Source organism: Papilio machaon, chromosome 16, assembly GCF_912999745.1.
Source record: "Papilio machaon chromosome 16, ilPapMach1.1, whole genome shotgun sequence".
Taxonomy (NCBI): Eukaryota; Metazoa; Arthropoda; class Insecta; order Lepidoptera; family Papilionidae; genus Papilio; species Papilio machaon.
The window spans coordinates 7,855,560-7,869,909 of record NC_060001.1 but is presented as its reverse complement, the minus strand read 5'-3'; the positions used below and the strand labels follow the sequence as shown (position 1 = coordinate 7,869,909).

Here is a 14,350-nt window from a genome sequence, read left to right as displayed (position 1 = left end):
GTTGTGCCGTTAATAACATTAAACGATTGAATATTTTATATTTCACTTAAGGTGAATGGTTAATTTTTTTTTATTTAGTATCTTTCATGTTACTTATTTTTAAATATATTAAAGAAATGTTTTGGTATAACCTGTATTGCTGTTCTGGTGTAGTCAATGTAGAATCTGTATTATGCATTGTCAATTTTAATTAAATTCTTCGAATTGTCAATGTCAAATTGAAATTGTCAAACACAATAATATCCCCATAAACTGCAATAAATAAATACAACTAATTGTAACTAAAATAATCAACTTTTTTTGTAGATAATGTACTTCAACCATTAGTATATTATAATAATGTCAGAATCATCTAAATCGAAGTCCTTAAATTTGAATCCATCACCGACGTTACAATGTAAGAATCTTCATGAATATCTGCAAAGCAGAACTCCACAATTTCTAGAAACTCTATACAATTATCCTACGATATGTCTGGCTGTGTACCGGTTTGTACATTTTGAAATTATTTTAATTATTGTTACGACATTTAATAAGAATATTAATTTAATAATTAACGTACAATTTAACGAACAACTTTTTATAGAGAACTACCAGAATTGGCACGGCATTTTGTGATTCGGTTACTATTTGTGGAACAGCCAGTTCCGCAAGCTGTGGTTGCATCATGGGTCTCACAGACACATGCTAAGTAAGTTTATCATTTCAGTCATAGTTTTGAAGTTCATGAGGAACCAAAGAACATTTAAAGTGTATATATCACCATCATTAACATATACATTTTATTTTGATTAACTTCAATTAGACTGCTTAATGTCCAATATGAGTAGGACATGAGCAGTAAATCCTTCTTTATTTTATTTCAGGGAGCAAAGTAAAGCATGTGAAGCATTGTCCGAACTATCGGTGTGGCAGGAGGCACCTATACCCGGAGGCTTGCCTGGGTGGATACTTGCTCAATCCTTCAAAAAGAACCTCAAGGTTGCTTTATTAGGGGGGTAAGATGTCTATACAGTTTTGTTTCTGACAATCTGCCTTTTTGAAATAAGTAAAAGGTTATAATGTAAGCCTTTGCTTAATATTGAAAAAAATATATGAAAATCAATTGGTTTTTGAAAAAGAAAATGATATATTTAATACAATTTAATCAGTATAAACCCACCGTAATACACAATTGTCATAGTGGTCGCCCATGGAGCATGTCATCATCGCTGGAGCCCGACAGCAAGGCACGGGATGTGGCTTTCCTGGACTCATATGCACTGGAGCGTTGGGAGTGTGTGCTCCACTACATGGTGGGCAGCACACAGACTGAAGGCATCAGTGCTGATGCTGTGAGGATACTGCTGCATGCTGGATTGATGACCAGGTATACATTACATCAGTTATGACTTGCTAAGAGAAAAGCATTGAACTAGTGCTAGCTGTAAATCTTGAGTCCAAGTCATGTAAAAGAATGAATGTTGAAATTTTAAATTCCACCAGAGTAAAATTTTCTTAAGAATACTTAACTAAATACAACTTTAATTGTAACAGAGATGCAGAAGACGGGTCTGCGGTTATAACAAGAGCCGGGTTCCAGTTCCTATTGTTAAGCACACCTAAACAGGTGATATTTCATTTTCTAATTTTGGTGTATAATATTATATAATTACTAGCTGTCGCCCGCGACTCCGTCCGCGAAAAATTTCACGAGAATTTGTCAATCCGTTTCAGAGGAGTTTAACCACAAACAATTAGATTTTCTATGGTTAAGTTTTTTTTTACTTAATTTAAAAGTCAATTGTAAGTCTTACATGGAGATGTTTGTGTATGTGTCCAGGTGTGGCTGTTCCTGCAGCATTACCTGCATACAGCAGAGAAGAGGAGCCTCAGCGCTGCAGAGTGCCTCGCCTTCCTCTACCAGCTCAGCTTCAGCACGCTCGGCAAGGTGACACACATACATTGACAACTGCTAATTTGTTTTGATTAAGTAATGTATGTTTATATTTATGTTTGTTAGGACTACAGCACCGAGGGCATGAGCAATAACATGCTGGTGTTCCTGCAGCACCTTCGTGAATTTGGCCTCGTCTATCAGAGGAAGGTCAGACCTTGTTTAATACTATATCCTACATTACACCGAAAATTTTAAATAATTTATGTAATACTAGCGACCCGCCCCGGCTTCGCACGGGTGCAATGCAAAATATACCTACTACAGAATGTCCTTATACACAACGTTCACAGCGTTCACATTAGAAACCTTTAAATTTATCAGTGTTTCTCTACTATATTATGCATTTATTATACATACAAACCTTCCTTAAGAATCACTCTATCTATTAAAAAAAAACCGCGTCAAAATCCGTTGCGTAGTTTTAAAGATCTAAGCATACATACGGACATACAGCGAAAGCGACTTTGTTTTATACTATGTATTGATTCAAACATCAACTATAACATTTTGGCAGTTTTTTTAATTCATGGGTTCATTATTAAATAATTTTCTGACATTTAAGTTTGTAAATTCAGAGGAAAGCGGGTCGATTCTACCCGACGCGGCTGGCTCTGAACATTACTTGTGTGCGCGAGGGGTCCGGGCCGCCCCCCGCACCCGCCGCGCCCGTCGCACCCGGCGCGCCCCCCGCACCCCCCGCACCCGGCGCCCGCGGGTACATCGTGGTCGAGACCAACTACCGCGTGTACGCGTACACACAGACCAGCCTGCAAGTGGCACTGCTCGGACTGTTCACTGAACTGCTCTACAGGTCTCACACACATACATAATGATTCTTTGTTCTGTTTTTATTTTTTCAAAAAGAATGGCAATGTTCTACTCGTAAAATATAAGGTTTGAAGTGGAATCATGTGTACCAGGTTCCCAAACCTGGTGGTGGGTGTGGTGACGCGAGAGTCCGTGCGGCAGGCGCTGCGCGGCGGCATCACCGCTGACCAGATCATACATTACCTCGAGCAGCACGCGCACCCACAGGTACACACGCCCCCCAACCAACCCCACACCCTAACCGTACACACCCCCCACTACACGTGTTACGATGGTCCACAGATGCTGAAGTCTGAGACTGGCGGCATCCGCAGCACCTCACTGCTGCCGCCCACCGTAGTGGACCAGATCAGGCTGTGGCAGGCTGAGCGCAACCGCTTCTCCTACACCGAGGGAGTCGTCTACAACCAGTTCCTCTCACAGGTACGTTACCACCCCCCGATTCCTCCGCTGCAGAGGGGAGGGGACTTGATACACGTGTGTGTGTGTGTGTGTGTGTCTGTGTGCAGGCGGACTTCGCGCTGGTGCGGGACTACGCGCGTGCGCAGGGCGTGCTGACGTGGCAGAGCGAGCGCACGTGTGTGTATGTATGTGTGTGTGTGTGTCTGTGTGCAGGCGGACTTCGCGCTGGTGCGGGACTACGCGCGTGCGCAGGGCGTGCTGACGTGGCAGAGCGAGCGCACGTGTGTGTATGTATGTGTGTGTGTGTGTCTGTGTGCAGGCGGACTTCGCGCTGGTGCGGGACTACGCGCGTGCGCAGGGCGTGCTGACGTGGCAGAGCGAGCGCACGTGTGTGTATGTATGTGTGTGTGTGTGTCTGTGTGCAGGCGGACTTCGCGCTGGTGCGGGACTACGCGCGTGCGCAGGGCGTGCTGACGTGGCAGAGCGAGCGCACGTGTGTGTATGTATGTGTGTGTGTGTGTCTGTGTGCAGGCGGACTTCGCGCTGGTGCGGGACTACGCGCGTGCGCAGGGCGTGCTGACGTGGCAGAGCGAGCGCACGTGTGTGTATGTATGTGTGTGTGTGTGTCTGTGTGCAGGCGGACTTCGCGCTGGTGCGGGACTACGCGCGTGCGCAGGGCGTGCTGACGTGGCAGAGCGAGCGCACGTGTGTGTATGTATGTGTGTGTGTGTGTCTGTGTGCAGGCGGACTTCGCGCTGGTGCGGGACTACGCGCGTGCGCAGGGCGTGCTGACGTGGCAGAGCGAGCGCACGTGTGTGTATGTATGTGTGTGTGTGTGTGTGTGCAGGCGGACTTCGCGCTGGTGCGGGACTACGCGCGTGCGCAGGGCGTGCTGACGTGGCAGAGCGAGCGCACGTGTGTGTATGTATGTGTGTGTGTGTGTATGTGTGCAGGCGGACTTCGCGCTGGTGCGGGACTACGCGCGTGCGCAGGGCGTGCTGACGTGGCAGAGCGAGCGCACGTGTGTGTATGTATGTGTGTGTGTGTGTGTGTGTGCAGGCGGACTTCGCGCTGGTGCGGGACTACGCGCGTGCGCAGGGCGTGCTGACGTGGCAGAGCGAGCGCACGTGTGTGTATGTATGTGTGTGTGTGTGTGTGTGTGCAGGCGGACTTCGCGCTGGTGCGGGACTACGCGCGTGCGCAGGGCGTGCTGACGTGGCAGAGCGAGCGCACGTGTGTGTATGTATGTGTGTGTGTGTGTCTGTGTGCAGGCGGACTTCGCGCTGGTGCGGGACTACGCGCGTGCGCAGGGCGTGCTGACGTGGCAGAGCGAGCGCACGTGTGTGTATGTATGTGTGTGTGTGTGTGTGTGTGCAGGCGGACTTCGCGCTGGTGCGGGACTACGCGCGTGCGCAGGGCGTGCTGACGTGGCAGAGCGAGCGCACGTGTGTGTATGTATGTGTGTGTGTGTGTCTGTGTGCAGGCGGACTTCGCGCTGGTGCGGGACTACGCGCGTGCGCAGGGCGTGCTGACGTGGCAGAGCGAGCGCACGTGTGTGTATGTATGTGTGTGTGTGTGTGTGTGTGCAGGCGGACTTCGCGCTGGTGCGGGACTACGCGCGTGCGCAGGGCGTGCTGACGTGGCAGAGCGAGCGCACGTGTGTGTATGTATGTGTGTGTGTGTGTCTGTGTGCAGGCGGACTTCGCGCTGGTGCGGGACTACGCGCGTGCGCAGGGCGTGCTGACGTGGCAGAGCGAGCGCACGTGTGTGTATGTATGTGTGTGTGTGTGTATGTGTGCAGGCGGACTTCGCGCTGGTGCGGGACTACGCGCGTGCGCAGGGCGTGCTGACGTGGCAGAGCGAGCGCACGTGTGTGTATGTATGTGTGTGTGTGTGTCTGTGTGCAGGCGGACTTCGCGCTGGTGCGGGACTACGCGCGTGCGCAGGGCGTGCTGACGTGGCAGAGCGAGCGCACGTGTGTGTATGTATGTGTGTGTGTGTCTGTGTGCAGGCGGACTTCGCGCTGGTGCGGGAGTACGCGCGTGCGCAGGGCGTGCTGACGTGGCAGAGCGAGCGCACGTGTGTGTATGTATGTGTGTGTGTGTGTATGTGTGCAGGCGGACTTCGCGCTGGTGCGGGACTACGCGCGTGCGCAGGGCGTGCTGACGTGGCAGAGCGAGCGCACGTGTGTGTATGTATGTGTGTGTGTGTGTCTGTGTGCAGGCGGACTTCGCGCTGGTGCGGGACTACGCGCGTGCGCAGGGCGTGCTGACGTGGCAGAGCGAGCGCACGTGTGTGTATGTATGTGTGTGTGTGTCTGTGTGCAGGCGGACTTCGCGCTGGTGCGGGAGTACGCGCGTGCGCAGGGCGTGCTGACGTGGCAGAGCGAGCGCACGTGTGTGTATGTATGTGTGTGTGTGTGTATGTGTGCAGGCGGACTTCGCGCTGGTGCGGGACTACGCGCGTGCGCAGGGCGTGCTGACGTGGCAGAGCGAGCGCACGTGTGTGTATGTATGTGTGTGTGTGTGTCTGTGTGCAGGCGGACTTCGCGCTGGTGCGGGACTACGCGCGTGCGCAGGGCGTGCTGACGTGGCAGAGCGAGCGCACGTGTGTGTATGTATGTGTGTGTGTGTCTGTGTGCAGGCGGACTTCGCGCTGGTGCGGGAGTACGCGCGTGCGCAGGGCGTGCTGACGTGGCAGAGCGAGCGCACGTGTGTGTATGTATGTGTGTGTGTGTGTATGTGTGCAGGCGGACTTCGCGCTGGTGCGGGACTACGCGCGTGCGCAGGGCGTGCTGACGTGGCAGAGCGAGCGCACGTGTGTGTATGTATGTGTGTGTGTGTGTCTGTGTGCAGGCGGACTTCGCGCTGGTGCGGGACTACGCGCGTGCGCAGGGCGTGCTGACGTGGCAGAGCGAGCGCACGTGTGTGTATGTATGTGTGTGTGTGTGTATGTGTGCAGGCGGACTTCGCGCTGGTGCGGGAGTACGCGCGTGCGCAGGGCGTGCTGACGTGGCAGAGCGAGCGCACGTGTGTGTATGTATGTGTGTGTGTGTGTGTGTGTGCAGGCGGACTTCGCGCTGGTGCGGGACTACGCGCGTGCGCAGGGCGTGCTGACGTGGCAGAGCGAGCGCACGTGTGTGTATGTATGTGTGTGTGTGTGTCTGTGTGCAGGCGGACTTCGCGCTGGTGCGGGACTACGCGCGTGCGCAGGGCGTGCTGACGTGGCAGAGCGAGCGCACGTGTGTGTATGTATGTGTGTGTGTGTGTCTGTGTGCAGGCGGACTTCGCGCTGGTGCGGGACTACGCGCGTGCGCAGGGCGTGCTGACGTGGCAGAGCGAGCGCACGTGTGTGTATGTATGTGTGTGTGTGTGTCTGTGTGCAGGCGGACTTCGCGCTGGTGCGGGACTACGCGCGTGCGCAGGGCGTGCTGACGTGGCAGAGCGAGCGCACGTGTGTGTATGTATGTGTGTGTGTGTGTCTGTGTGCAGGCGGACTTCGCGCTGGTGCGGGACTACGCGCGTGCGCAGGGCGTGCTGACGTGGCAGAGCGAGCGCACGTGTGTGTATGTATGTGTGTGTGTGTCTGTGTGCAGGCGGACTTCGCGCTGGTGCGGGAGTACGCGCGTGCGCAGGGCGTGCTGACGTGGCAGAGCGAGCGCACGTGTGTGTATGTATGTGTGTGTGTGTGTATGTGTGCAGGCGGACTTCGCGCTGGTGCGGGACTACGCGCGTGCGCAGGGCGTGCTGACGTGGCAGAGCGAGCGCACGTGTGTGTATGTATGTGTGTGTGTGTGTGTGTGTGCAGGCGGACTTCGCGCTGGTGCGGGACTACGCGCGTGCGCAGGGCGTGCTGACGTGGCAGAGCGAGCGCACGTGTGTGTATGTATGTGTGTGTGTGTGTATGTGTGCAGGCGGACTTCGCGCTGGTGCGGGAGTACGCGCGTGCGCAGGGCGTGCTGACGTGGCAGAGCGAGCGCACGTGTGTGTATGTATGTGTGTGTGTGTGTCTGTGTGCAGGCGGACTTCGCGCTGGTGCGGGACTACGCGCGTGCGCAGGGCGTGCTGACGTGGCAGAGCGAGCGCACGTGTGTGTATGTATGTGTGTGTGTGTGTCTGTGTGCAGGCGGACTTCGCGCTGGTGCGGGAGTACGCGCGTGCGCAGGGCGTGCTGACGTGGCAGAGCGAGCGCACGTGTGTGTATGTATGTGTGTGTGTGTGTCTGTGTGCAGGCGGACTTCGCGCTGGTGCGGGACTACGCGCGTGCGCAGGGCGTGCTGACGTGGCAGAGCGAGCGCACGTGTGTGTATGTATGTGTGTGTGTGTGTCTGTGTGCAGGCGGACTTCGCGCTGGTGCGGGACTACGCGCGTGCGCAGGGCGTGCTGACGTGGCAGAGCGAGCGCACGTGTGTGTATGTATGTGTGTGTGTGTGTCTGTGTGCAGGCGGACTTCGCGCTGGTGCGGGACTACGCGCGTGCGCAGGGCGTGCTGACGTGGCAGAGCGAGCGCACGTGTGTGTATGTATGTGTGTGTGTGTGTCTGTGTGCAGGCGGACTTCGCGCTGGTGCGGGACTACGCGCGTGCGCAGGGCGTGCTGACGTGGCAGAGCGAGCGCACGTGTGTGTATGTATGTGTGTGTGTGTGTCTGTGTGCAGGCGGACTTCGCGCTGGTGCGGGACTACGCGCGTGCGCAGGGCGTGCTGACGTGGCAGAGCGAGCGCACGTGTGTGTATGTATGTGTGTGTGTGTGTCTGTGTGCAGGCGGACTTCGCGCTGGTGCGGGACTACGCGCGTGCGCAGGGCGTGCTGACGTGGCAGAGCGAGCGCACGTGTGTGTATGTATGTGTGTGTGTGTCTGTGTGCAGGCGGACTTCGCGCTGGTGCGGGAGTACGCGCGTGCGCAGGGCGTGCTGACGTGGCAGAGCGAGCGCACGTGTGTGTATGTATGTGTGTGTGTGTGTGTGTGTGCGGGCGGACTTCGCGCTGGTGCGGGACTACGCGCGTGCGCAGGGCGTGCTGACGTGGCAGAGCGAGCGCACGTGTGTGTATGTATGTGTGTGTGTGTGTCTGTGTGCAGGCGGACTTCGCGCTGGTGCGGGACTACGCGCGTGCGCAGGGCGTGCTGACGTGGCAGAGCGAGCGCACGTGTGTGTATGTATGTGTGTGTGTGTGTATGTGTGCAGGCGGACTTCGCGCTGGTGCGGGAGTACGCGCGTGCGCAGGGCGTGCTGACGTGGCAGAGCGAGCGCACGTGTGTGTATGTATGTGTGTGTGTGTGTGTGTGTGCAGGCGGACTTCGCGCTGGTGCGGGACTACGCGCGTGCGCAGGGCGTGCTGACGTGGCAGAGCGAGCGCACGTGTGTGTATGTATGTGTGTGTGTGTGTCTGTGTGCAGGCGGACTTCGCGCTGGTGCGGGACTACGCGCGTGCGCAGGGCGTGCTGACGTGGCAGAGCGAGCGCACGTGTGTGTATGTATGTGTGTGTGTGTGTCTGTGTGCAGGCGGACTTCGCGCTGGTGCGGGACTACGCGCGTGCGCAGGGCGTGCTGACGTGGCAGAGCGAGCGCACGTGTGTGTATGTATGTGTGTGTGTGTGTCTGTGTGCAGGCGGACTTCGCGCTGGTGCGGGACTACGCGCGTGCGCAGGGCGTGCTGACGTGGCAGAGCGAGCGCACGTGTGTGTATGTATGTGTGTGTGTGTGTCTGTGTGCAGGCGGACTTCGCGCTGGTGCGGGAGTACGCGCGTGCGCAGGGCGTGCTGACGTGGCAGAGCGAGCGCACGTGTGTGTATGTATGTGTGTGTGTGTGTATGTGTGCAGGCGGACTTCGCGCTGGTGCGGGACTACGCGCGTGCGCAGGGCGTGCTGACGTGGCAGAGCGAGCGCACGTGTGTGTATGTATGTGTGTGTGTGTGTCTGTGTGCAGGCGGACTTCGCGCTGGTGCGGGACTACGCGCGTGCGCAGGGCGTGCTGACGTGGCAGAGCGAGCGCACGTGTGTGTATGTATGTGTGTGTGTGTGTCTGTGTGCAGGCGGACTTCGCGCTGGTGCGGGACTACGCGCGTGCGCAGGGCGTGCTGACGTGGCAGAGCGAGCGCACGTGTGTGTATGTATGTGTGTGTGTGTGTGTATGTGTGCAGGCGGACTTCGCGCTGGTGCGGGACTATGCGCGTGCGCAGGGCGTGCTGACGTGGCAGAGCGAGCGCACGTGTGTGTATGTATGTGTGTGTGTGTGTCTGTGTGCAGGCGGACTTCGCGCTGGTGCGGGACTACGCGCGTGCGCAGGGCGTGCTGACGTGGCAGAGCGAGCGCACGTGTGTGTATGTATGTGTGTGTGTGTGTCTGTGTGCAGGCGGACTTCGCGCTGGTGCGGGAGTACGCGCGTGCGCAGGGCGTGCTGACGTGGCAGAGCGAGCGCACGTGTGTGTATGTATGTGTGTGTGTGTGTATGTGTGCAGGCGGACTTCGCGCTGGTGCGGGACTACGCGCGTGCGCAGGGCGTGCTGACGTGGCAGAGCGAGCGCACGTGTGTGTATGTATGTGTGTGTGTGTGTATGTGTGCAGGCGGACTTCGCGCTGGTGCGGGAGTACGCGCGTGCGCAGGGCGTGCTGACGTGGCAGAGCGAGCGCACGTGTGTGTATGTATGTGTGTGTGTGTGTATGTGTGCAGGCGGACTTCGCGCTGGTGCGGGACTACGCGCGTGCGCAGGGCGTGCTGACGTGGCAGAGCGAGCGCACGTGTGTGTATGTATGTGTGTGTGTGTGTCTGTGTGCAGGCGGACTTCGCGCTGGTGCGGGACTACGCGCGTGCGCAGGGCGTGCTGACGTGGCAGAGCGAGCGCACGTGTGTGTATGTATGTGTGTGTGTGTGTCTGTGTGCAGGCGGACTTCGCGCTGGTGCGGGACTACGCGCGTGCGCAGGGCGTGCTGACGTGGCAGAGCGAGCGCACGTGTGTGTATGTATGTGTGTGTGTGTGTCTGTGTGCAGGCGGACTTCGCGCTGGTGCGGGACTACGCGCGTGCGCAGGGCGTGCTGACGTGGCAGAGCGAGCGCACGTGTGTGTATGTATGTGTGTGTGTGTGTCTGTGTGCAGGCGGACTTCGCGCTGGTGCGGGACTACGCGCGTGCGCAGGGCGTGCTGACGTGGCAGAGCGAGCGCACGTGTGTGTATGTATGTGTGTGTGTGTGTCTGTGTGCAGGCGGACTTCGCGCTGGTGCGGGACTACGCGCGTGCGCAGGGCGTGCTGACGTGGCAGAGCGAGCGCACGTGTGTGTATGTATGTGTGTGTGTGTGTCTGTGTGCAGGCGGACTTCGCGCTGGTGCGGGACTACGCGCGTGCGCAGGGCGTGCTGACGTGGCAGAGCGAGCGCACGTGTGTGTATGTATGTGTGTGTGTGTGTCTGTGTGCAGGCGGACTTCGCGCTGGTGCGGGACTACGCGCGTGCGCAGGGCGTGCTGACGTGGCAGAGCGAGCGCACGTGTGTGTATGTATGTGTGTGTGTGTGTCTGTGTGCAGGCGGACTTCGCGCTGGTGCGGGACTACGCGCGTGCGCAGGGCGTGCTGACGTGGCAGAGCGAGCGCACGTGTGTGTATGTATGTGTGTGTGTGTGTCTGTGTGCAGGCGGACTTCGCGCTGGTGCGGGACTACGCGCGTGCGCAGGGCGTGCTGACGTGGCAGAGCGAGCGCACGTGTGTGTATGTATGTGTGTGTGTGTGTCTGTGTGCAGGCGGACTTCGCGCTGGTGCGGGAGTACGCGCGTGCGCAGGGCGTGCTGACGTGGCAGAGCGAGCGCACGTGTGTGTATGTATGTGTGTGTGTGTGTCTGTGTGCAGGCGGACTTCGCGCTGGTGCGGGACTACGCGCGTGCGCAGGGCGTGCTGACGTGGCAGAGCGAGCGCACGTGTGTGTATGTATGTGTGTGTGTGTGTCTGTGTGCAGGCGGACTTCGCGCTGGTGCGGGACTACGCGCGTGCGCAGGGCGTGCTGACGTGGCAGAGCGAGCGCACGTGTGTGTATGTATGTGTGTGTGTGTGTCTGTGTGCAGGCGGACTTCGCGCTGGTGCGGGACTACGCGCGTGCGCAGGGCGTGCTGACGTGGCAGAGCGAGCGCACGTGTGTGTATGTATGTGTGTGTGTGTGTCTGTGTGCAGGCGGACTTCGCGCTGGTGCGGGAGTACGCGCGTGCGCAGGGCGTGCTGACGTGGCAGAGCGAGCGCACGTGTGTGTATGTATGTGTGTGTGTGTGTCTGTGTGCAGGCGGACTTCGCGCTGGTGCGGGACTACGCGCGTGCGCAGGGCGTGCTGACGTGGCAGAGCGAGCGCACGTGTGTGTATGTATGTGTGTGTGTGTGTGTGTGCAGGCGGACTTCGCGCTGGTGCGGGACTACGCGCGTGCGCAGGGCGTGCTGACGTGGCAGAGCGAGCGCACGTGTGTGTATGTATGTGTGTGTGTGTGTCTGTGTGCAGGCGGACTTCGCGCTGGTGCGGGAGTACGCGCGTGCGCAGGGCGTGCTGACGTGGCAGAGCGAGCGCACGTGTGTGTATGTATGTGTGTGTGTGTGTCTGTGTGCAGGCGGACTTCGCGCTGGTGCGGGACTACGCGCGTGCGCAGGGCGTGCTGACGTGGCAGAGCGAGCGCACGTGTGTGTATGTATGTGTGTGTGTGTGTCTGTGTGCAGGCGGACTTCGCGCTGGTGCGGGACTACGCGCGTGCGCAGGGCGTGCTGACGTGGCAGAGCGAGCGCACGTGTGTGTATGTATGTGTGTGTGTGTGTCTGTGTGCAGGCGGACTTCGCGCTGGTGCGGGAGTACGCGCGTGCGCAGGGCGTGCTGACGTGGCAGAGCGAGCGCACGTGTGTGTATGTATGTGTGTGTGTGTGTATGTGTGCAGGCGGACTTCGCGCTGGTGCGGGACTACGCGCGTGCGCAGGGCGTGCTGACGTGGCAGAGCGAGCGCACGTGTGTGTATGTATGTGTGTGTGTGTGTCTGTGTGCAGGCGGACTTCGCGCTGGTGCGGGACTACGCGCGTGCGCAGGGCGTGCTGACGTGGCAGAGCGAGCGCACGTGTGTGTATGTATGTGTGTGTGTGTGTCTGTGTGCAGGCGGACTTCGCGCTGGTGCGGGACTACGCGCGTGCGCAGGGCGTGCTGACGTGGCAGAGCGAGCGCACGTGTGTGTATGTATGTGTGTGTGTGTGTGTATGTGTGCAGGCGGACTTCGCGCTGGTGCGGGACTATGCGCGTGCGCAGGGCGTGCTGACGTGGCAGAGCGAGCGCACGTGTGTGTATGTATGTGTGTGTGTGTGTCTGTGTGCAGGCGGACTTCGCGCTGGTGCGGGACTACGCGCGTGCGCAGGGCGTGCTGACGTGGCAGAGCGAGCGCACGTGTGTGTATGTATGTGTGTGTGTGTGTCTGTGTGCAGGCGGACTTCGCGCTGGTGCGGGAGTACGCGCGTGCGCAGGGCGTGCTGACGTGGCAGAGCGAGCGCACGTGTGTGTATGTATGTGTGTGTGTGTGTCTGTGTGCAGGCGGACTTCGCGCTGGTGCGGGACTACGCGCGTGCGCAGGGCGTGCTGACGTGGCAGAGCGAGCGCACGTGTGTGTATGTATGTGTGTGTGTGTGTCTGTGTGCAGGCGGACTTCGCGCTGGTGCGGGACTACGCGCGTGCGCAGGGCGTGCTGACGTGGCAGAGCGAGCGCACGTGTGTGTATGTATGTGTGTGTGTGTGTCTGTGTGCAGGCGGACTTCGCGCTGGTGCGGGACTACGCGCGTGCGCAGGGCGTGCTGACGTGGCAGAGCGAGCGCACGTGTGTGTATGTATGTGTGTGTGTGTGTATGTGTGCAGGCGGACTTCGCGCTGGTGCGGGACTACGCGCGTGCGCAGGGCGTGCTGACGTGGCAGAGCGAGCGCACGTGTGTGTATGTATGTGTGTGTGTGTGTGTGTGTGCAGGCGGACTTCGCGCTGGTGCGGGAGTACGCGCGTGCGCAGGGCGTGCTGACGTGGCAGAGCGAGCGCACGTGTGTGTATGTATGTGTGTGTGTGTGTATGTGTGCAGGCGGACTTCGCGCTGGTGCGGGACTACGCGCGTGCGCAGGGCGTGCTGACGTGGCAGAGCGAGCGCACGTGTGTGTATGTATGTGTGTGTGTGTGTCTGTGTGCAGGCGGACTTCGCGCTGGTGCGGGACTACGCGCGTGCGCAGGGCGTGCTGACGTGGCAGAGCGAGCGCACGTGTGTGTATGTATGTGTGTGTGTGTGTCTGTGTGCAGGCGGACTTCGCGCTGGTGCGGGACTACGCGCGTGCGCAGGGCGTGCTGACGTGGCAGAGCGAGCGCACGTGTGTGTATGTATGTGTGTGTGTGTGTATGTGTGCAGGCGGACTTCGCGCTGGTGCGGGACTATGCGCGTGCGCAGGGCGTGCTGACGTGGCAGAGCGAGCGCACGTGTGTGTATGTATGTGTGTGTGTGTGTCTGTGTGCAGGCGGACTTCGCGCTGGTGCGGGACTACGCGCGTGCGCAGGGCGTGCTGACGTGGCAGAGCGAGCGCACGTGTGTGTATGTATGTGTGTGTGTGTGTCTGTGTGCAGGCGGACTTCGCGCTGGTGCGGGACTACGCGCGTGCGCAGGGCGTGCTGACGTGGCAGAGCGAGCGCACGTGTGTGTATGTATGTGTGTGTGTGTGTATGTGTGCAGGCGGACTTCGCGCTGGTGCGGGACTACGCGCGTGCGCAGGGCGTGCTGACGTGGCAGAGCGAGCGCACGCGCACTGTCATAGTGACGCGCGCGGGACACGAGTGCGTGCGCAAGTACTGGAAGAAACACTCCAAGACCTCTTAGCTGATGTTTACCTTCGCATTTATTATTTTCATTACATTGCAAATAAATCGTTGTAATTGTTAATGTTCAACTTGTAATTGTAAATAAAGTGTTTTATAACGTTGAAGTTATAAAGAAATTGTTTTATTTATTCCATTACAAGTGTAATCGATTTTACTAACTGAATTTTCGGATGGAAAAGGAGTTGAAATAAAACTCGTTTGATTAAAAAAAATACTTTATTACAATACACTTATAGACTAAACTTATCACATTATAAAATACTTAAACATAATAAGTCGTTTTGGTCTGTCTTAATTTTCCAATGCGCACGCAATTTACATAATGGATTAAAAAAACG

At 57.7% G+C, this 14,350-nt stretch overlaps 1 protein-coding gene across 1 annotated transcript; it reads left to right on the top strand.

Annotated features, from left to right (window-relative positions):
* The first annotated feature begins 219 nt into the window (after window positions 1-219).
* Window positions 220-14,022, top strand: LOC106718856 (general transcription factor IIH subunit 4). Its single transcript, XM_045681722.1, has 11 exons — window positions 220-488; window positions 587-691; window positions 867-998; window positions 1,184-1,369; window positions 1,537-1,609; window positions 1,823-1,930; window positions 2,003-2,086; window positions 2,515-2,750; window positions 2,860-2,974; window positions 3,050-3,190; window positions 13,867-14,022. The coding sequence occupies exons 1-11, from the start codon at window positions 340-342 to the stop codon at window positions 14,008-14,010; spliced, it is 1,473 nt and encodes a 490-aa protein (XP_045537678.1). The 5' UTR covers window positions 220-339; the 3' UTR covers window positions 14,011-14,022.
* The last annotated feature ends 328 nt before the right edge of the window (window positions 14,023-14,350 follow it).